The 24076-nt window shown below is 41.3% G+C and overlaps 1 protein-coding gene across 5 annotated transcripts in view; it reads left to right on the top strand.

Moving 5' to 3' along the window:
* The window catches only part of HHAT (hedgehog acyltransferase), a 598180-nt gene that overhangs the window by 361105 nt on the left and 212999 nt on the right, over positions 1-24076 (top strand). For all 5 annotated transcript variants that reach the window (XR_003855353.1, XM_029593286.1, XM_029593285.1 and 2 more), the window contains one exon: positions 22350-22494. Coding sequence is in view for 4 of the 5 variants with exons in the window: in XM_029593286.1 (XP_029449146.1) it covers positions 22350-22494 (145 nt within the window). In the remaining variant the exon portion in view is untranslated. The remainder of the gene's footprint in view (positions 1-22349; positions 22495-24076) is intronic.

Raw genomic sequence — 24076 nt, 5'->3', positions numbered from 1 at the left:
AAGAACGGCGTGTAAAGGAACCCTCTCCATTCCCCCCCCCCCCCCAACTCATACATCACACAGCCATAAGAGAACAGGCCCTCTCCATTGCTGGACCAACTATTTGGAACTCAATGCTCGCCCACCTGCGCCAAGAACACTGTACCCAAACATTAAAAAAAAAACCTTAAAACTTGGCTCTTCTCACAAGCCTTTACCTAACCCCGTACCCCGCAGATCTCAGCCCCCCTATCCATCGTGCCTTCTATGGGTACTACCATACTACCAGCTACTGCTCTATGATACATATTGTACATTCTGTAAATAATAGTCATATTTTGTTATAACTCTTGTACAATTATTAATTTTTGTTACCATTGCTTTCTGGGTACTTGACTCTGCTATACTAGCCATCTCTCCTAGTTCAGTTCTCTTACGTTTTATGTAACTGCGTATTCCTTTAGTTAATGGTTTCCCCAGTTCTATGTAAACCGATGTGATATTTATTTGAATGTCGGTATAGAAAAGTTTCACATAAATAAATAAATATCTGGGGATCTGGATAAGTAATTGTTATGATGCCCTATTTGATCTGAATAATAAACCTCTGTGGCAAGCATTACTTAGGGACCTGGACACTTGGGATTCTTACACAATGTCATGGTTTGGCCAAATAGCCTCGGTCAAAATGAATATTCTCCCTAAGCTTATTTCTTTCAATCACTCCCGATTCCTATTTCCACTTCTAAAGTGTTGGAAAAGACATATTTTTTCCTATATTTGGAAATGAAAACCCCCAAGGATAGCAAGCTCGGTGATGTTTCAGCATAAACTATAGGGGGGTTTGGGCATACCCAACCTTAGATGGTATTATGTGGCTGCTCATCTATGGGCAAAGGTTGACTGGCATAGGGTAAAAGAACCAAAAATATGGGTTATGGTTGAGCAATCGATGGTGGGAAGTATGCCCCTATGGTCTGGTTTGGCAACCACAGAACTCCTGGAAGAGGGTGGAGTGTTTGCCCCCAACTACCAAGCACACTTTGTGTATGTGGAATCGCTGGAGGGTTCATTTTGTAGGAGCATGTCGATACTTTTACAGTACGGCAATTAATTACAATATTAAATTCCCTGCTGGGCACTCTTTACAACAGTATAAGCCTTGGATAATTAAAGGAATAACTCGCTTAGATAACATATGGGGGATTCAGAGACTTCTCTCCTTTTAGGAGCTACAAGATAAATATAACCTAAGGGGCAGATTTTAAAACCCCTGCGCGCGTAAATCCAGCCGGATTTACGGTGCGCCTATTTTGCCTAGGCCGCCGGTGCACGCAGAGCCCCGGAACTCGCGTAAGTCCTGGGGATTTCGAAAAGGGACGTGTCGGGGGTGTGTCGGGGGCACGTCTAGAATGACGCGCCGTTTCGGGGGCGTGACGCGGCGTTTGGGGGGCGGGCCCGGGGGCGTGGTCGAGGCCTCCGGACCAGCCCCCGGGTCGGATGATGACGCACCAGCAGTCCGCTGGCGCGCGTTGATTTACGTCTGCTTTGGGCAGGCATAAATCACGAAATAAAGGTAGGGGGTGGTTTAGATAGGGCCGGGGGGGTGGGTTAGGCAGGGGAAGGGAGGGGAAGGGGAGGGCAGGCAAAAAGAAAGTTCCCTCCGAGGCTGCTCCAATTTTGGAGTGGCCTCGGAGGGAACGGAGGCAGGCTGCGCGGCTCGGTGCGCGCAGACTGCCCAAAATCGGCAGCCATGCGCGCGCCGATCCCGGATTTTAGAGGATACACGCGGCTACACGCGTATCTTATAAAATCCAGCGTACTTTTGTTTGCGCCTGGTGCGCCAACAAAAGTACGCGATTGCGTATGTTTTAAAGATCTACCTCTAAGTGTGTGGGAATTTTTTTACTATATGCAAATACATCATTTTAATGGCAGCAGAAAAAGTAGAGGTGATTAAAAGAAAGGCAAAACACAACTTGAACATTGGTGTGATAAGGCTGATACAATGAGTGGTATGATATCCAATTTGTATGGGTTTCTCAGTAACACTGTTGCGCGTCCCGGCCGCATTGGTGCCGCGACCGGGTCTGCTTACCTCACGCTGCCTTCCACCAGCTCTGGCTCCTCGTCTCTGGCAGCCGCGGCCAGCTCCCACTGCCCGCGGGGTCCCAGGATTCTCCGGGCCCGTTGGGGCCTTCCGGCTTTCAGCGCTTCTCACGCTGGGGCTCGGTGTCCTGCACAGCGTCAGCCCCTCCCCTAGGCACACGCGCACGGACCGCGCCTAATTTTAAAGGGCCCAGTGCGGGAACCCAGGCTGCGGCACCCGATGATGACCTCACATAATTCCTGGATAAAAGGCGAGGTCCCGTCTCCAGAACCTTGCCTTGGCAATCAGGTCGACATCTCGGTGTTTCTAGATTGCTGTTCCTTGTTCCTGTGCCTGACCTAGTCTCATTTCAGTGTTTCTGTGTTCCTGTCGTGTTCCTGTCCTGTTCCAGTTCTCCTGCGTTCCTGTGTTCCCATGGTCCTCCTTGTGTTCAAGAGTCTCTCCTGATTCCTGCTCCTCGTTCCTCCTCTGTCGTACCGCCTCGGACTGATTCATGGTATTTATTTATTTATTTATTTTATTTATTTATTTTGTTATACAGAGTTTCATGATAGGCATCACATCAACCCGGTTTACAAATAACAAGGAGTGTAAAGCATAACGTAACGTAAAAAACAATATTTTCAATAAGAACCTTGAACTTTAAATACAGTGAATCAGAAAAAGGGAGAGGGAAAGTTACAAAAAAACAAGGAAAATAAACTTGGGATGGAAGGGGAGAAATTGAACAGCACAATATTTACATTTCAGCCTATTGATACATTAGAATAGCAAGTGAAAAAATAAGACTATGAAACGGTACATAGGTAATCAAATGAATAAATATGACACAGTTGTGAATGGTAATAGTATGATAAATATTCAGCAGGAATTAGTGAGAGGTACTGACCTCTGCTTGCCTGACCACGTTTGACCACTGCCTGGAACCGACCACTGCCTGCCTACTGACCACGTTGATCGCTGCCTGGAACCGACCAGTGCCTACCTATTGACCATGTACGGACTGATCTCAGAAGTGATCCTTGCTTTGGCTGACCACTCTTGGACTGATAACCTGGCTTTGACCCTTGCGCTACACTCGGCTACTCTATTTGCTCCTGAGAACATAAGAACATAAGAAAATGCCATACTGGGTCAGACCAAGGGTCCATCAAGCCCAGCATCCTGTTTCCAACAGTGGCCAATCCAGGCCATAAGAACCTGGCAAGTACCCAAAAACTAAGTCTATTCCATGTAACCATTGCTAATGGCCGTGGCTATTCTCTAAGTGAACTTAATAGCAGGTAATGGACTTCTCCTCCAAGAACTTATCCAATCCTTTTTTAAACACAGCTATACTAACTGCACGAACCACATTCTCTGGCAACAAATTCCAGAGTTTAATTGTGCGTTGAGTAAAAAAGAACTTTCTCCGATTAGTTTTAAATGTGCCCCATGCTAACTTCATGGAGTGTCCCCTAGTCTTTCTACTATCCGAAAGAGTAAATAACCGATTCACATCTACCCGTTCTAGACCTCTCATGATTTTAAACACCTCTATCATATCCCCCCTCAGTCGTCACTTCTCCAAGCTGAAAAGTCCTAACCTCTTTAGTCTTTCCTCATAGGGGAGTTGTTTCATTTCCCTTATCATTTTGGTAGCCCTTCTCTGTACCTTCTCCATCGCAATTATATCTTTTTTGAGATGCGGCGACCAGAATTGTACACAGTATTCAAGGTGCGGTCTCACCATGGAGCGATACAGAGGCATTATGACATTTTCCGTTTTATTCATCATTCCTTTTCTAATAATTCCCAACATTCTGTTTGCTTTTTTGACTGCCGCAGCACACTGAACCGACGATTTCAATGTGTTATCCACTATGACACCTAGATCTCTTTCTTGGGTTGTAGCACCTAATATGGAACCCAACATCGTGTAATTATAGCATGGGTTATTTTTCCCTATATGCATCACCTTGCACTTATCCACATTAAATTTCATCTGCCATTTGGATGCCCAATTTTCCAGTCTCACAAGGTCTTCCTGCAATTTATCACAATCTGCTTGTGATTTAACTACTCTGAACAATTTTGTGTCATCTGCAAATTTGATTATCTCACTCGTCGTATTTCTTTCCAGATCATTTATAAATATATTGAACAGTAAGGGTCCCAATACAGATCCCTGAGGCACTCCACTGTCCACTCCCTTCCACTGAGAAAATTGCCCATTTAATCCTACTCTCTGTTTCCTGTCTTTTAGCCAGTTTGCAATCCACGAAAGGACATCGCCACCTATCCCATGACTTTTTACTTTTCCTAGAAGCCTTTCATGAAGAACTTTGTCAAACGCCTTCTGAAAATCCAAGTATACTATATCTACCGGTTCACCTTTATCCACATGTTTATTAACTCCTTCAAAAAAGTGAAGCAGATTTGTGAGGCAAGACTTGCCCTGGGTAAAGCCATGCTGACTTTGTTCCATTAAACCATGTCTTTCTATATGTTCTGTGATTTTGATGTTTAGAACACTTTCCACTATTTTTCCTGGCACTGAAGTCAGGCTAACCAGTCTGCTCGGATGCTATCAGCCTGCTCGGATGCTATCAGCGGCCTACCTCCAACTAGACCCATAGGCGCTGCCTATCTCACCCGGAGGACCTTCACTTCCTGTTCCCTTCCGGAGGTCTCCAGGGATCCAGGTTGAAGTCTAGTCCATCTGTTCCTCATCAGCCGCACACCTCTCTGCTACCTCTCCAGGAGACCCTCTGAGGCCCACCTAAGTCCAGGCAGTCCAGGTACCCAAGGGCTCAATCTGCGGAAGCCCCGGATTGCTATTGGCGAAGCTCCAGCTAGCCTCTGTTTCCTAGTGTGCTCCATTTCCTGGTGGCAGGCGCTCTCTGGGTCCGACCAGAGGACCGTACCAATCCTGCACCAGGCCAAGGGTCCACCTCGCAACAAACACCCTACGCTCGCAGGCCCGTTATATAGCGGCTTGGGAAGCAGATTTGGGAAAGCATCTTTCTAGTGAAGAATGGGACTTAATATTCCAAAATACAAAGCGAAGTTCCATCTCAGCACTCTTGTCAGAAAACAGTTACAAAATATTAATGAGATGGCACCTCATGCCAGTTAGATTAAAAAGATTTACCCAAATACAGGAGATGTATGTTGGAAGGAATGTGGGGGTAGGGGCACTTTCTATCACATGTGGTGGGGATGCCCTAGAATATATGAATTTTGGGCGGAAGTGGTATCTTTAATGGATGAGGTTCTAGGACAAAGCTTTCCATTGTCTCCAGAATATATACCATTAAATCTACCTCTTGATCTCTCTACTACTAATTGGTTATTGGTCCATCAAATCATATTGGCTGGCAGGTGTGAGCTTGCCTTATTTTGGAAATCGAAAGGTACTCCCACCAAGCTAAATGTTATAGAAAGGATTGAGAAGACCTGCTTCTTATATAAATTAACAGCAATAAAAAAACCACCAGCTTCCTAAATTCTACAGGGTATGGGATCCCTTTATGAAGTGAAGGGCCAGGAATGCTCATAATATATAGCATGGCAAGGTATATGAATGTCCGTTTTGTGCTGCGGGTTATATGACTATGTAAGATTGCGAAAAGATTATGTGGTCCTACAGATGGCGATTGATTGATTGATTGATTGATTGATTTTTCTAAATTAGACATTTTTCACAAGAATACATCCTTGTGCATAACAAGAAATATATCAAACAAGGAAAACATTCCTTATACTTTTTTATAACAATATGTGCACCAAAATTATAGGTAATATAGGGGGCAGAAAATAGAAGCATCAAAGAGGAAATATATAATTATGGTAATGGTTACGTCGAGTAGTGCCCAACTTATATCTATGCCAAACCGCTGGTGGAACCTTCACGGGTATGCGCAGACAGAAAAGCTTTAAGCTGATCGGGCTCAAAGGAAATATAATTTGTGTTTAGATATCTTATACAGCATCTACATGTGTATCTCAAATTAAATCTAGCTCCTAATTGAAGCGTTTCGATTCGCATAGTAAGAAAACTTTTTCTTTGTAATTGTGGTGGCTTAATCACATCTGGATAAATCCAAATTTGGCGTCCATAAAAAGGAAATTGATGATTTCTGAAGAAATATTTCAAGATATTGTTTCAGTCAGACAAAAAAGCAAATGAGACCAACAGTATATTAAATGCCAGGATAATCCTGAAAAGTCAAAATCAAGAAGATGCTTAAAAGTGGAGCTATTCTACCTATTATCTCTAAGCGCAGTTGTTCTGTTGAAAATATTTCAGAGGCTCTTGTCATCAGCATTTACATTAATAGTATATTTGTTTTCAAACTGTAACTATTCATGGGAAATTAATTCTGTAAAAGGATTAATTCAGCAATTTCATTCCAAGTGTTCTACCTTAATGCCAGTTTTATAGTCAGCATGTCCAACGGCCAGTGGAAATGTCCCTAGGGGGTATTTGGAATGTTTTAAAATCCATAGAATCTTCAATATCATCACTTTCTCAAATTACTATGGAAACAAAGAATCAAACTGTGTTGAATACAAATTTGATTTCCACTTTTAAGGAGAAGGTGGAAAGTCTTGAAAATAAGGTCTCCAATCTAGATAAAATACAACTAAAGCTTGTTCAGTCAGATTCAGCAAATAATAGAAGATTAGATAATATTGAGAATGCTCTTAGGTCACATAACTTTAGAGTGTTGATTTTCCTGTTATAAATATGATTTCCCCTCTGGAGACGTTTAAGCTGTATATCCAGCAAATTTTGAAAATTCCGCAATCTGCAATGCCAGTAATCATAAAAGCTTAATATCTCCAGCAGGCTGACCGGGTGGAAGAAGAAGCTATCAGACAAACACCAACATTGGATATCTCACAAATATTAGAAATGTCACAAGATATGGAAATCAATCAAAGAAGATCACTTTAACTTTTTCTGTAAAACCAATTTTCTGTTAGTGTATGTTTACCCTGCCTACCCATTTCTTCAGCAATTCTCTTTCTCTTCGTTCATTCAGATGGAATATTCTGGTTATGCCATGAGAGCTCACTACTCAAAGGATTTGTTTATTTTGGAATTAGCCTGACAAAATCAGAGATTTGAAATTTCACCCTACTCCCTGACTAAATTTTTTCTGGGCAACTCGACCACACAAAATTTATGCAGGTGTTCCCAGAGAGCAGTTTCATGTTGTCTGGACAGATTTGATAATCAGCACTGCCCAGGAAAAGTAAGCATGTTAAATTTGTTTGGATAAATACCTGTCATAAAGCTATCTATATGACTTTATCTTGATAAAGTTCACTGAGTAACTATCTGGATCAAGTTGTCCGGATAATGTAGGATAAAGTTATCTGGATAACTTTACTTGGGTATATTCAGTGGATTACTTTTCCAGGTAAATACTGCGGAAGATCCCATTTAAATTATCCAGGTAACTTTACACAGATACCTTTCCTGCTCACCATCTTATTTAGTATGGACCTTTGAGTGTCTCTGAACAGAGCTGCCACTGGGGTTTTTTTTGCCTAATGAGTTTATTTTATTTCAGCTTTCTATTTATATGGCTATTCAGATGCGCCTTTGCCTTTTGTTAGCGAGGTTCCTCCTGAGAAGTTTAGAATACGTAGAATGGCAAAGCACAGCTGAACCGCTCCAGATTTCAAATAACTCTGACCATAGGAGAGATGCTTCTGAATAATCACATAAACATGTGGCAGTTCTTTTGTACTTCCCGGTGTGCTAGAAGCTGCTTTCTTCAAGGGCCCTGAGCTGTGCTTCTTCCTTTTTGCACCTAGGAACCCTGCTGTTTGAAATTGAAAAGGTTAGATAACACCAAACAGTGCAGGATGAAAGAGGCCCTTGCCAATCAGCCTCTCTCTACAGATTTATAAGGTTTCAGACTATTGAAACTCACAGCCATTTGACCAGCTGCAAGTGTACACTTAACTAATAGCTATACTACGGTAGAAGTAAAGAAAAAAAGAGCCCCAGTGGCAACAGTGTACAGAGTAACTGGTGTCACATAGTAGAGAATGGCCAAGTGAGAGGAAGAAAAGAGTAACTGCCAGTGAGCGGGACAGGCAGCTGAAAGCATTACTAATGCAGAACATAGGTTATTTCATTGTAAAACCAAAGCCTCTTACAAATGTACCTGCATATCGGGCAGACAGTTTTATAGCAAGTCATTTCCATGAGTGAAACATAGTTTTACGGATGGAAATACCTCCCTCGGATTTGATGTAGAATTATCATTCTGGGTGGTTATCTCGAAATCCATTGTTTCCTCTACTCTGATACTGCTTTGCACTAGGAAATTATGAGATATCTTATTATCATTAGCACGTAATTGGAAAGAGATAGGGAGGGTAACTTTCAAAACCCGCGCGGGCGCACATTTGAGTGTGTGCATCAGCCCGGGCCCAGGGACACATCCATTTTATAACTTGCACGTGAATACGCGCGAATATTATAAAACAACCTGGCCGTGTGCATGTGTGCGCCAAATTTTAAATGGGCGGGCATGGGCACACAAATCCCGCTTCTACCTCATAAATCAGGAGATTTTAAAAGGGTACACACCCACGTCATTTCCAGTTTACCAGTTCAACCACCAGTTTGCCCAGTTAACAGCTTGGTCCTCCAACCACCTGGTTTGATAGCCTACATTCCCCCCAGTTACACCAGACCTTTTAAACACCTCAAAAATGGCTCAGTCCTTTTATTTTATAACTTACACGCCACCCATAGCAGAAGCAAGCCAAGGTGCGGAAGTATTTACCTGCACATCTCTTGGCCATGCTCTGAAACACCCATGCCATGCCCAGACCAGGCGCCTTTTGAGAAACTTTTGATATGAACCCATTGCAGCATTTACACACATATCTGGATGCTTTTTAATATACAGTCGACATAAGTAAGCCCAACTTCTTCGTCCATCCTCTAATTGATGCACGCGCCAGGCTTTTAAAAGTCACCTTTTAGTAATTGGATGTGCAGTTCTAGTGGAGTATTTTATATGCTACCTATAAATATGAAGCAGCAGCTGAAAAAAAAGGAGAGGATCATTTATTTCTCTCTTGACATGCAGAATTAAATCAGCCATAACTAGTGGATGCCCTCATGGACCCAGCTCTCAAAACTCAGAATAATTTCTGAGCATGCGCAGGAGTTCCCATGTACAGTGTTTGCCTCGTGAACATCTCAGTCTTTCTCAATCTGAGCTATCGCACAGATGGATTTCCCTTGTCTCTCTCTAAATTTTTGGGGGGGTTCGGGAGGGTGGGGGATTTATTTTAAAGGGTCGGGGTGGGTTTTAGGGTTGTTTTGTGTGCCGGTTTTCCCGCCCTCCCCTTCCCCTCCCCCTTCCCCTGATTTACGATTTTTGATGATAAAGCGGGGGAATTCCTATTGTATCGCGCCTCTAACGATTTTTTTACGATTTAAAATATATCGGACGATATTTTAAATCGTCAAAAAACAATTCACATCCCTAGTAATTATAGCATGGGTTATTTTTCCCTATATGCATCACCTTGCACTTGTCCACATTAAATTTCATCTGCCATTTTGATGCCCAATTTTCCAGCCTCACAAGGTCTTCCTGCAATTTATCTCAATCTGCTTGTGATTTAACTACTCTGAACAATTTTGTATCATCTGCAAATTTGATTACCTCACTTGTCATATTTCTTTCCAGATCATTTATAAATATATTGAAAAGTAAGGGTCCCAATACAGATCCCTGAGGCACTCCACTGCCCACACCCTTCCACTGAGAAAATTGTCCATTTAATCCTACTCTCTGTTTCCTGTCTTTTAGCCAGTTTGTAATCCACGAAAGGACATCGCTACCTATCCCATGACTTTTTATTTTTCCTAGAAGCCTCTCATGAGGAATTTGTCAAATGCATTCTGAAAATCCAAGAACGGTACATCTACAGGTTCACCTTTATCCACATGTTTATTAACTCCTTCAAAAAAGTGAAGCAGATTTGTGAGGCAAGACTTGCCTTGGGTAAAGCCATGCTGACTTTGTTCCATTAAACCATGTCTTTCTATATGTTCTGTGATTTTGATGTTTAGAATACTTTCCACTATTTTTCCTGGTACTGAAGTCAGGCTAACCGGTCTGTAGTTTCCCAGATCGCCCCTGGAACCCTTTTTAAATATGGGGGTTACATTAGCTATCCTCCAGTCTTCAGGTGCAATGGATGATTTTAATGACAGGTTACAAATTTTTACTAATAGGTCTGAAATTTCATTTTTTAGTTCCTTCAGAACTCTGGGGTGTATACCATCCGGTCCAGGTGATTTACTACTCTTCAGTTTGTCAATCAGGCCTACCACATCTTCTAGGTTCACTGTGATTTGGTTCAGTCCATCTGAATCATTACCCATGAAAACCTTCTCCAGTACGGGTACCTCCCCAACATCCTCTTCAGTAAACACCGAAGAAAAGAAATAATTTAATCTTTCAGTGATGGCCTTATCTTCTCTAAGTGCCCCTTTAACCCCTCGATCATCTAACGGTCCAACTGTCTCCCTCACAGGCTTTCTGCTTCGGATATATTTAAAAAAGGTTTTACTTTGAGTTTTTGCCTCTACGGCCAACTTTTTTTCAAATTCTCTCTTAGCTTGTCTTATCAATGTCTTACATTTAACTTGCCAATGTTTATGCATTATCCTATTTTCTTCTCTTGTATCCTTCTTCCAATTTTTGAATGAGATCTTTTGGTTAAAAAAGCTTCTTTCACCTCCCCTTTTAACCATGCCAGTAATCGTTTTTCCTGCTTTCCACCTTTCTTAATGTGTGGAATACATCTGGATTGTGCTTCTAGGATGGTATTTTTTAACAATGACCACACCTGTTGCACACTTTTTACTTTTGTAGCTGTTCCTTTCAGTTTTTTTCTAACTATTTTTCTCATTTTATCAAAGTTCCCCTTTTGAAAGTTTAGCACGAGAGCTGTGGATTTGCTTACTGTCCCCCTTCCAGTCATAAAATCAAATTTGATCATATTATGATCACTATTTATTTTTATTTATTTATTTAAAGAGTTTTATATACCGTCATTCGGAAACATTAAAATAACGCCATCATAACAGTTTACAAAATAGGTTATAGGGAAATGGGGGGTTAACAATGGTTGTAAAGTATAAACTGTTATTAGGTTAGGAAATAACATAAGTAATGATTAAGTTCAGTTTATGAGTTCTTTCTTATTTAAGAAAAGCATAGATATGATGAATTTCAATTAGTCATGAGGTTGTGTTGGAGGACGGCGATGTTTAGATGATCCTTTGGGTGGATTGGTATGCTTTGTTGAACAACCAAGTTTTTAATTCTTTTTTAAAGGTTTTTAGGTTTTCTTGAATTCTTAGCTTAGTCGGGAAGGAGTTCCATAGTTTTGGGCTGCCAAGGGAGATAGCTCTATTTTGGGTGGAGGCGAGTTGATTTGACTGCGTTGGTGGTGTTTTTAGGAGTCCTTTGTTTGCTGACCTCAGGTTTCTACTTGGGGTATGTAGGTGTATGTAGGGGCTTAGCCAATGTTTTTGTTCTCCGTATATAATTTTATGTAAGATGGAAAGGACTTTGTATTCAATCCTGTATTTAATTGGTAGCCAATGGAGTGAAATAAGGGTTGGGGTGATGTGGTCATGCTTTTTGGCTCCTGTGAGGATTCTTGCAGCTGTATTCTGTAGGATCTGGAGAGGGCGAATGGTGTTTAGCAGTAAGTTGAGAAGTAGAGAGTTGCAGTAGTCTATATTGGAGAAAATTAGTAATTGTAGAACTGTTCTGAAGTCATTATTTGGGAGAAAAGGTTTTAGATGACGAAGTGTGAGTAGTTTATGAAAACCATCTTTGATTTTTGTTGAAATATGATTTTTGAATAAAAGATCTTTGTCTGTAATTACTCCGAGGTTGCGGGCATGGTTGATTGGAGATAATATTGTATTTTGGTCTATGAGATTGAGTGGCGGTGTTTGTAGAGAGTTGTTCTGTCAAGTAATATCAATTCAGTTTTGTCAAAGTTGAGGATGAGTTTGATGTTGGCTAGTATTTCCTTTATGCTGATTAGGTAATGGCAGTTAATTTGTATGTTTCTTCAATTGAATTTTTATTGGAATTAATATTTGAATATCATCAGCATGGATGAAGTGGGTTAGATTCAGATTTGCAAGGAAGTGGCATAGTGGGAGGAGATATATGTTAAAGAGTGTTGCAGAAAGGGTGGATCCTTGGGGGACTCCAGTGTCTAGGTTGATTTTCTTTGATAGGGAATCATTAAGTAGTACTTGGTAGGATCTTTGTGACAAGTAGGAGGAGAACCATTGAAGGGTTGTTTTGTTAGCACCAATTTCAGATAGATGATTAATCAGTATAGAATGGTTTACAGTATCAAATGCTGCTGATAGGTCGAGCAGGATTAGAAGGTAGCTTTGGCCTTTTTCGAATCCTTTGAGTATGAAATCATTCATAGCAAGTAGTAGTGTTTCTGTGTTAAGTTGCTTTCTGAAGCCAAATTGAGAAGGTAAGAGGATGTTATTATCATCTAGATGGTCAGTGAGTTGAGTATGGACAATTTTCTCAATGATTTTGGCAATGAATGGGAGGTTTGATATGGGTCTGTAGTTCATTGGATTTTCTGGATCTAGATTTTTTTGTTTTTTTTTCTTTATTATTTATTTATTTATTTATTTATTTATTTATTTATTCGCTGTAAACCAGCTTCCTCAGGAGCCTAAGATCACACCATCATATAGTTCCGTCTTGTCAGAAAACAATGCAATGTATTTCTAAAGGCACAGCTTATGCTGTTGCAGCCTTTTTCAAGTTGCGTCTTCAATTTCTAATATCTCAGGACCATTCGGTCTCCCGCACAAATTTGTGCAGGAGACGAAATGGTCCTGAAATATTAGAAATGACAAGACATTGAAGACGCAACTTGAAAAAGGCTGCAACAGCATAAGCTGTGCCTTTAGAAATACATTGCATTGTTTTCTGACAAGACGGAACTATATGATGGTGTGATCTTAGGCTCCTGATGAAGCTGGTTTACAGCGAAACTTCGGCCGCAGTAGAGCCGCAGCTTTAGCTTGTTATTCCGTCTCTTACAACGAAGTTTACTGCATCTTTGGAGATTCAGCAAGACCGGTGTTTATAGACTGTGCCTTTGTATGAGACTTTTTCAAATCAGTCCGCTTGGTCTTTCAAAATTACAACATTTGAAAAGTAACTGCAAGTGATTGAGAAGTCCGGGCGCTCTTTGTACAACATTAAGAGACGCCGTCTGGCTTGCTGATGCAGCTGCTTTTCTATCTTTGAAGGGGTCTGTCAAGCAATGCGCATTCATATGTTGCCAATTAGTCTTGAAGTCAAAATAAAATAAAAAATAAAATAAAAAGTAATATAAAATAAAAATAATAAAAATAACAATAGATTGATTATATTAATAAATAGAGCAAACATTTTTTCTATAATTAATTAGCTCCCCTTTTTGTGAGTTGATTGTTTGTTGGGTTTGCTTAGCTCTTTTGTTTCTTCTGCACATTATTTTCTAACATTTCTAATCTTTTAGAACACATTATTTGGTCTTTAATCATAGCAGTGTTCAGGGATTGAATAGAATTAATTTTTTCCTCAGTTTCTTGAACTCTATTTGTAACTTCCATCGTTTTTGCTTTAAAGATTGAAACTGACCCTGAAGATTTGAGGAAACCGAGTCAATTTTCCCTTCTAATCTATTCACAGTCACATTCAAATTGCTCACCAAATCCCAAATAGCTCGCAATGTGACCGTCTCAGATCTTAATAACGTGGGCTGATTCCCTCTTGTATTCCACTCTCCTCTACTCCACCACTTCCCACTTCCAAGACGGAGATTGCTCCTTCATTCACCGCTACTCACCCCTCATCTTCAGTGGGCGACACGGCTGCATCTCCGTCGACTCCACGTTGAGTTGGAGGCGGACGTTGGTCGGGACTAAGGGAAGCCTCGTCTAGGGGAGCTACCCTTTCTCCTTCCGGGGAGCTCCCAACAGATTCATTGGTGCCCTCAATTCTTAGCTGTGTCATGAAACAATCGATCTCTAGCTGCATTAATGGGGGCAGGGTCTCTGAAGGGAAGACCCTTACTTTCCCTTTCCTTTTTGCAGGCATTATAGAAGGAAACTATTTACTTGAAAAATCAGGAACAGTTTGAGAACGAAAGTTCCAAGTTTATGCAATTTTACTCACGTAGATCTCAGTAGGTAGGACCGGAACCAGAATTTCCCGTCAGTCCGTCCAATCTGGACTAAGCCGGACCAAGCCATGTGCGCCCCTTAGGCGCGCGTGGCTTTGGCGGCACGCCGCTCCTGAGCCACTTTTATGGCTCGTGGGCTCCTCCTTCTCACGCCGAGACTTCCGGCGGCACGGGTTGTTCCGGAGCTGGGCTGGAAAGTCAGTCTGGTCCTCAATGGCGAGCCGCTTTTATGGCTCATGGGCTCCTCCTTCTCGCGCCGAGACTTCCGGCAGCAGGGGTTGTTCCGGGGCTGGGCTGGAAAGTCAGTCTGGTCCTCAATGGCGCGCCGCTCCCGAGCCGCTTTTATGGCTCGTGGGCTCCTCCTTCTCGCGCCGAGACTTCCGGCGGCAGGGGTTGTTCCGGGGCTGGGCTGGAAAGTCAGTCCGGTCCTGTTGTTTTTTTTTAGAATGGGTTTAATGATGGCCGATTTTAGGCATTCTGGGTATTTTCCTTCAGAGAGGGAAAGGCTTACAATTTTAGTTAGTGTTTTGGTAATTGATGGATTGAGATTTTTTTATTGTTGTGATGGGAATGGCATCAATGGGGTGTTTAGCTGGGTTCATTTTTTTGATGCATGTTTGTATTTCTAAGGAAGATGCTGTTTCAAAGTTGGACCAGGTTTTTGATTGAATGTTCAGTAATTTCTGGTTTTGAGATTCATTTTTAGGTTGTTTTTTATAAGTAATTTGATTTTTTCATTAAAGAAGTTAGCGAAGTCATTGCAGTTTATCTTCAATGATGAAAGAGGTTGTTCATGTTGAGAGGATTTTGTTAAGCTTTTTACTATGTTGAAGAGCATCTTCGGGTTTTGTTTGTATTTGTTAATTATTTTGGAGTAGAAGTCTTTTTTTGTTTTATGGATGAGTTTTTTGTATTCGGCGAGTTGTGTTCTGTATATATTTAGTAGTGTGGTTGTTTTGTTTTTTCTCCAGGATCTCTCTATTTTTCTGAGTTTCCTTTTTGCTGCTCTGATGTTTTTGTTGTACCAAGGATTTTGATTTTTTGTTTCTTTTATAGTTTTTGTTATTATTTATTTATTTATTTAGCAGTTTTCTATACCGACCTTCATAGTAGATAACCATATCGGATCGGTTTACATTTTAACAAAGGGTAAAACTGAGGTAACAATTCTGGTAAATAATAGATAACAAAGGAAAAGGAATAAGTCAAAGTTACAATCAACAAGGTATGGAAAACTTGGAGGCTTAAAGACAAGCTGGAAGGAAGATAGAGGCAGGTAGAATAAATATAACATGATACGAATAATTTAACGGGTTAGAGCATATGCTTTAACCAGGAAATGCCAGTGTCCATTGTTCAGGAGGAAGTGTGTCAAGGTCCTTGTAAGAAGTGAGGCTCAAACTAGTGATTATCCGGTGGATCTGGGAAGGCTTGGTGAAAGAGCCACGTCTTTAGTCTTTTTCTGAAGGTTAAGAGGCAGGGTTCCAATCTGAGATTTGCTGGGATATTGTTCCAGATAGCTGGGCCTGCAATTGAAAAAGCTCTGTCTTTGGTCGTAGAGAGGCGAGTGGCTTTAGTAGGGGGAAATTTCAGAGTGCCTTTGTGGATATCTCTCGTTGGTCTGTTAGAGGAGTGGAGTTTGAAAGGGATATCCAGGTCGAGTTGGAGTTGCTGATGGATGGTTTTGTGTATTAGGGTAATAGATTTGTACAGGATTCTGAAATTTACTGGTAACCAATGTAGGTTTCTGAGGACGGGGGAGATGTGTTCACCGCGGCTGGTGTTGGTCAGCAGTCTCGCTGCCGCATTTTGTAACATCTGCAGTGGTTTGGTGGTAGATTTAGGGAGGCCTAGAAAGAGGGCACTGCAGTAATCTATTTTGGTGAACAGAAGAGCCTGGAGGACTGTCCTGAAGTCTTGGAAAAATAAGAGTGGTCTCAGTCGTTTCAAAACCTGTAGTCTGAAGAAACTGTCTTTGGTAGTTGTGTTGACCATTTTTTTTTTTTTTTTTTTTATCTTGTCTGCTATTGTTTTCGTCATGTTGAACCATGAGGATGATGCATTTTCTATGTTTGATAGATAGATCTATTGCCAAGCAGCCCCACCACCATTACCTCTCTCACCAAATCCTGTTCTCTACTGAGAATTAGATTTAAAATTGCTCCCTCTCTCGCCGGTTCCTGAACCAATTGCTCAATAAAGCTATCATTTATTCCATCCAGGAACTGTATCTCTCTAGCGTGTCCCGATAATACATTTACCCAGTCAATATTGGGGTAATTGAAGTCTCAGCAAAAACCGGTGCAAGAACACACTTAGGCAATCCACCTTCAAATATAAATAGTCTTTAATAGAAAGTCTTTCATTCAATGTAATCGGCAACTCCACATAAACTTGTAAAACATGATTTAGATTGGTCCCCCCAATCTAAATCATGTTTGCAAGTTTATGTGGAGTTGCCGATTACATTGAATGAAAGACTTTCTATTAAAGACTATTTATATTTGAAGGTGGATTGCCTAAGTGTGTTCTTGCACCGGTTTTTGCTGATACTTGCTTATGTGCAAGGTTTGCTTCTGTCTTGGATGGTAATTGAAGTCTCCCATTATTATCGCACTACCAATTTGGTTAGCTTCCCTAATTTCTCTTAGCATTTCACTGTCAGTCTCACCATCTTGATCAGGTGGATAGTAGTATACTCCTATCACTATAATCTTTCCCGACACACAAGGAATTTCTACCCATAAAGATTCAATTGTGCATTTAGTCTCGTGCAGGATGTTTATCCTGTTGGACTCTATGCCATCCCGGACATAAAGCACCACACCACCTCCCGGGTGCTCCTCTCTGTCATTGTGATATAATTTGTACCCCGGTATAGCACTGTCCCATTGGTTGTCCTCCTTCCACCATGTCTCTGAGATGCCAATTAAGTCTATGTCATCATTCACTGCTATACATTCTAATTCTCCCATCTTACTTCTTAGACTTCTGGCATTAGCATACAAACATTTCAAAGTTTGTTTTTTGTTTGTATTTTCATTCTGCTTTTTTTTTAATTCTTTATTTATTGTTTCAATGATAACCACAACAAATAAATTAACACATGATTATCCAGTAGGCTGTGATAAATTATAACAGAGTTACATACACAGTCACTTTCCTATCATCAATCAATAATATCATAAGGTAATTTTAGAAGTGATAGCCATCTATAATTGAACGAATACTTGAAGGAAAAACTAAGCATTATTTAGATCCGCTCATACATTTCTATACCGGTCATTAATTTTCAAGAAGGTTTTTTAAATCAGTAGGATCTAAAAATGAATAACTACAATCATTCAGCTTTACACTGCATTTACATGGATATATCAATTTAAAACTGCCTCCTTTTTCCAATACTTGCTCTCTATATCGAAGGAAGTCCTTCCTACGAGCCTGTGTGATTTTAATAAGGTCAGGAAAAATCCAAACCTTTTGGCCATAAAAAGTAGTTGTTCTATTCCGGAAGAAGGACCTCATGATGTTATCTTTATCTGTTGAAAAAGCTAATTGAACCAACAATGTTCCCCTTATTTTTACATCTAACTCATCCTGCGATTTCTGAAGTAGATCTGACAAATCTAAAGATGTACTAACATTCTCCAATACTTTATTATTCACTTCCTTTAGTTCTTGTCCTGTCTCCTTTTTCTTGCCCCCTAAGTAAAACGCCCTTACTATGACTGGTAGGCAATTCTCTGGTATTTTTAATATTTGTAGTAAATAATTCCTAAATAATTCTGTGGGACTTAATTTCCTTATAATTGGAAAATTGTTGACTCTTATATTCAGTGATCTAACCATATTTTCCAATTTTTCTAATCTTTTGCTTACTTCTCCACTCTCAACAATCTGTTCACATTGAACTTTTTCTACCTGAATAATTTTTTTCTCCATGTTATCTACTGCCTCTTTCTGCTTGTCTAACTCAGCCACATTTACTACCGAGGAATTGGAAGTTCTCATTACTACCTCTGCCAGCTTATTTATTGATGAATCTAATTTCACTAAACAGTTCCAGAGACTTTCCATTGTTATATTATTTGGTTTAGGAAGTGAGATATTAGACTTTATAACCACTTCTACATTCTGATTACCGTCTTTTGATGAGTTAGTAATTGAGTCAATAGGCAACTCAGTTGGACTTTGTAGCAAACTCAAATGTACTTTCTCATTTGATTTATATTCTATTCCATGCAAATCATTAAGCTGAACATCTTTTACTATTTGTGTCTCCAAAGGACTTACTATACCTTCCTGATTTACCCCTGGTTTTTCTTGGGCCTCTTGGCCCACTCTCCCAGGAGGAGCTGGCGGAGCCGGTGCCCCAGGGCTCAGAGATATTTCACTGACCTGAGGGAAGGCACCTCGTTCTAGTGACTCTCCTACAGCGGTCTGCCCTATTGGGGAATTTAGGGGATCTAACCATTCCAGTACTGTTTTTTGTTTAACTTCTACTGATGCCACCTCACTAGGAGGCCTTAGTCTAGCCTTCCTTTTTGTGTGTGGCATCCTCACAAAGGAAATAAATTTAAAAAAGTATTGGGGTTAATAATGCTCAACTTTAAAGGTCAAATAAACTTATAGTTATCACTTCTGTGGAACCGAGAAAGAGAGATAAGAAATAATCAACATATAACAGTTTCTAAAAAGTCCCAACCTTCCAACGAATCCCAGCGAAGGCCCGGCGAAGCCCGGCAAAGCCCTGCTTAGCTGTGTGCCCCTTAAGCGCGCGCGGCTTTAGCCACGCGCCGGCTCTGCAGCACGCCGCAGCTCTGGTGAAATTTAAGTCCGAGGCCGGGTCCCGCCTCCTCAGGCACCGCCCCCCTCAGACAGGAAACGCAGGCGGAGATGGAATGAAGCCGTCGGGGTAAGACAGCACTCACCGCCGGTATCCGCTCCTGGCAGAAGGAAATATTTAACAAGGCTCTCCTCCCGGTTCAAGGTTTGGAGCAGCTCTGGTGAAATTTAAGTCTGAGGCCGGGTCCCGCCTCCTCAGGCACCACCCCCCTCAGACAGGAAACGCAGGCAGAGATGGAATCAAGCTGTCGGGGCAAGACAGCACTCACCCCCAGTATCCGCTCCTGGCAGAAGGAAATATTTAACAACGCTCTCCTCCTGGCTTCTTCATTCTGCTTTTTAATTGATAGGGATAAGTTAGAATTTTTTAGCTCAGGTGAGTTTTTAGTTACAGGCACTTGGACTATTTTTCTTATTATTGGAACCTCACTGTCGGGATACCCTAATTCTAATGCATCATTAGTATCCTTTGAAGATCCCTTTCTCCGAACCATGCGCTGCTGAGCGACTGTCGGCTTTCCCCTTTGTACTAGTTTAAAAGCTGCTCTATCTCCTTTTTAAAGGTTAGCGCCAGCAGTCTGGTTCCACCCTGGTTAAGGTGGAGCCCATCCCTTCAGAAGAGACTCCCCCCTTCCCCAAAAGGTTCCCCACTTCCTAACAAAACTGAATCCCTCTTCCTTGCACCATCGTCTCATCCACGCATTGAGACTCCGGAGCTCTGTCTGCCTCTGGTGACCTGCGCGTGGAAAGGGAGCATTTCAGAGAATGATACCCTGGAGGTTCTGGATTTAAGTTTTCTACCTAAGAGCCTAAATTTGGCTTCCAGAACCTCCCTCCCACATTTTCCTATGTCATTGGTTCCCACATGTACCACAACAGCCGGCCCCTCCCCTAAAATCCTATCTAGGTGACACGTGAGGTCCGCCACCTTCGCACCAGGTAGGCATGTTAACAGGCGATCCTCATGTCCACCAGTCACCTAGCTGTCTACATTCCTAATAATCGAATCACCAACTATGACGGCTGACCTAACCCTTCCCTCCTGGGCAGTAGGCCTTGGGGAGATATCCTCAGTACGAAAAGACAGTGCATCACCTGGAGAGCAGGTCCTTGCTATAGGATCCTTTCCTGCTACACCAGGTTGATGCTCTCCAATCATGAGACCTTCTTCCTCCAAGGCAGCACCAGGGCTGCCAGTCTGAAGTTGGGACTTGGCTACTATGTCCCTGAAGGTCTCATCTATATACCTCTCTGTCTGCCTCAGCTCCTCCAGGTCTGCCACTCTAGCCTCCAGAGATCGGACCCGCTCTCTGAGAGCCAGGAAATCTTTGCATCACATGCACATGTACAACTTCTCACCGGTGGGTAAAAAATCATACATGTGACACTCAATGCAAAAGACTGGGAAGCCCCCCCCCCCCTCTTGCAGCTGGACTGCTGCCTTCATCTCAATTTTGATCAGTTCCTAGTTAAGTTTTAGGTTGCTATGGGAGTAGGAATGTGTCTAACGTTCTTTAAATGTATTAGTGAATTCGCTATATGTCTGGTAGTGGCCTACAGGGGTCTGATCAAACTCTCAATAAAGTTTTTGTTGTTGGGTTGTTTTTTTTGTGAAAGTGGCACCTGCCTATAAATTAAAGGATGAGCTAGGGGTGGGTGGGCAAGGTGTGGGAGGGTTGGGAAATACAAACAATCTAACTTCAGTTAGTCAGCCAGAGTGACTCACTTCTTTCTTGATTAACAAATGTTGGTACCTATTCAAACCAAATCACACTACCTCAACACCTTTCCAACCTTTTTACTTAGATATACACCTCTCCTAGCTTATTTCTAGCTTCTGGCTACTTTTTTTTTTTGGGGGGGGGGGGGGGTTGTGTTTTTGGTTTTGTTTTTAAATACAAACACTCAGTTCTGCTTACTAGCGGCCTTACAGACTTTTAAAAATAAACACACTACCTACTGCTTACTAGCTGCCTTATTGACTGACTATTTAAAAATACCAACAGTCTAACTTGTTTATTCACTGCCTTACTGACTATTAAAAGTACAAACACACTAAATAATATTCCCAAATAGTTAACTTTGCCCCAATACTTTTAAAAAAGACAATGTCCCAAGCAAAAACTTACTGATTCCTTTCAGCCACCAGCAAGGTGATCCTCTCCTCTCAGTGCTCCCACCGCTGCTACTTGGTCATTAATCCACACCTTCACAGCCCACTGCTATCTGGACACCATGTTCCAAAGAGACTGTACTTTTGGACAAGCATTTCTGTGCATGCTGTTCACCTAGTGGTCCACTCTCTCCCGGTGGGGGCCAAGTTGTCTTTCAGTAATTGCTCTGGAAAGCAACTGTTAGCTTGGGACTTCCCACTGGTTATGCTGATTTAATCCTGTTTCTAACAGAGAAAGAAAAGTTATCTACCTGTAATGAGGGCATCCCGTAGACAGCAGGATAAATCAGCGATATGTTTATTACCCAGCCACCTCCCCGGAGAGTCTCTTACTCAGCGAAAGCTTAAGCTCTGGAAGAAACTGAAGGGCTCATGAGACAGTGACCATGCACAGGAACTCCTGCATATGATCAGAAAGACTTCTGAGCTCTGAGAGCTGGCTTCATGTCAGTTTCATCTGATAACATCGCCCACTTGTTATGGCTGATTTATCCTGCAGTCTAAAGAGAGTCCTGTTTAGACGTCATCAACTGCTTTCCATAGTTTGGGGTCTAAATGATAGATATGTGCATCAGCAAATTGTAAAGGAACTGTGTACTAAGGAATGTTAACTACCCTTCCTGGACATATTGATTTGTTATATTGATATCTGTAGGTTTTATTTGTAATAGAATAAAAACTTACAAATAAAGTTAACTTAAAATATAAACTATCACTTATTAAGGTGCTGATTACTGATTGTTAAGATGGTTGTATATAACCCTATAATAGTTTTGTTTTTGTAATATAAAACATATGGTGCAAAGGACTTGATAATCATTAAATACCTTTCCAGTTTTACTGTTTAGGTAATATTGAACGATCATTGCTATGCGGCATTTTTTGGTGTAGTGAACAGAATACCTATATCAGCAGCAATTCCACCAAAATTATACACTTAATGATAAATTTATAGCAAGATATCTATTTTTCCCTTATTAGGATCAGTTTGTGTCACCAAAGATGTATCATCGAATCCATGCTGCCCTAGCAGCTGTTTCCACGTCAATGCTTATTTTAACCAATCTGATCTTTCTGGGAGGAGAGCATGTTGGAGAAATCTACTGGAACAGGATCTTTGTGCAAGGTAAGTTATTGTAACATACTATACAATATATGAAACATTTTAAAAGGCATTTACAAAGTCAGAGTCATTCATGAGTATCACCACTTTTTGTGTCTATGGGAAAATTTCTCAGGAATTCTGTCCCATGGCCCCTACTGAATGAAACTTAGCATGTCTAACTTTTCCTGTCAATGGAATTTTTTGTTTTTTATGGTATTTATGTACCTACAAAAAGAAAATATCTGGTTGCATTACATTATAGGAGAAATTTAGAGACATGCAGTTTAAAAAGGGCATTCATTTTTCCAATTTTTTTGAATTTTGTAATGCAAATAAAATGTCAGTTCAGGAATTGCTCAAAAAGCCTCTGAATTCTATATTGAAGCACCCTCTCTGGAAAATATATATCAAAAGTCAGGAATGCACGAAAGCACTTATCTTAGACTGAAGGGAGCCGCGATCACTTTAGAAAATGTTTGTTTCCTGTCTGCTTCCAATTCCTATTGCCCGACACTGCCAGCGTTTCTGATATTTTATTTGTATTACAAAATTCAGAAAAATGGAAAAATGAATGATTCCCTATAAAAATTAACATTGAGATTGTAAATTAAAAATGGTAGATTTCGTTAAGGCAAAGCCAAAGACATGGCATACGCCTAACACAGAGATACCAGACATCAGATATAGCTAATAAGGCGCTCACACCCCATACCTTGTTTATTGTGATATTTTTACCAAAAACATAAATCTGGCCTTAACATTTCTATTTACCAATAGGACAGTAACTTTCAAACAGGCCTGCGAGCGCACATGTACATGTGCATATGGGTGCGTGGCCAGATACTCGGCAGTTTTATATCTTGGGCCTTACATAAGCGTGCCTGTTATAGAATAGTCCTTGCACGCGTATGTGTGCTAGTAATGTTAAGCTTGTGCGCGCACACCAGCAGCATAATTCAGCTTTGGAATGCACAAGTGAGGGAATTCTATAACAGGCACGCATCCAGGACATGACCCGCTTCACCAGTTTGCCCAGCAGTTTGCCCGGTCTAGAGCTAGGTCCTCCAAACCCTCCTGGTTCTTTAGCCTCCATTCCCCCCAGTTAACCCAGATCTTTCAGAGATGCCTGAAAATTATTTTGTTAAGACTTTACACCTCATCCATAGCTTAAGTAACGTTGAGCTGAAATATACCTGAGTGCATGCCCAGGCACTTAGCTATTTGTGCACATAGCCCAGGCACGTAGCTGCTTGTGCACATAGCCCAGGCACTTAGCTATTTGTGCACATAGCCCAGGCACGTAGCTGCTTGTGCACAAATCTCCTGGCCTTGCCCTAGAATGCCCATTCCCCTCCCACATTCCACCCCTTTTTTCTTTGATGCAAGATATTCACGCATTGGTACTCGTGCGCGCATGCCGGCAGCTTATAAAATCAGGTGGATACTCGCATGTGCTAGATCTCCCGATTTTGGCATGTGCCGGGCTTTTAAAATTCGCCTTTTAAAAGGCAGCTTTCAAACTGCCTGCAGATGTGGCTTTGAAAATCATCCTCTGTCAGCATAATTTAGCCTGGCTATTCCACCTTTACCTTATTTTTCCACT

The sequence above is a fragment of the Rhinatrema bivittatum genome, chromosome 3, assembly GCF_901001135.1.
Source record: "Rhinatrema bivittatum chromosome 3, aRhiBiv1.1, whole genome shotgun sequence".
Taxonomy (NCBI): domain Eukaryota; kingdom Metazoa; phylum Chordata; class Amphibia; order Gymnophiona; family Rhinatrematidae; genus Rhinatrema; species Rhinatrema bivittatum.
This window is presented reverse-complemented; position numbering and strand designations above follow the sequence as displayed.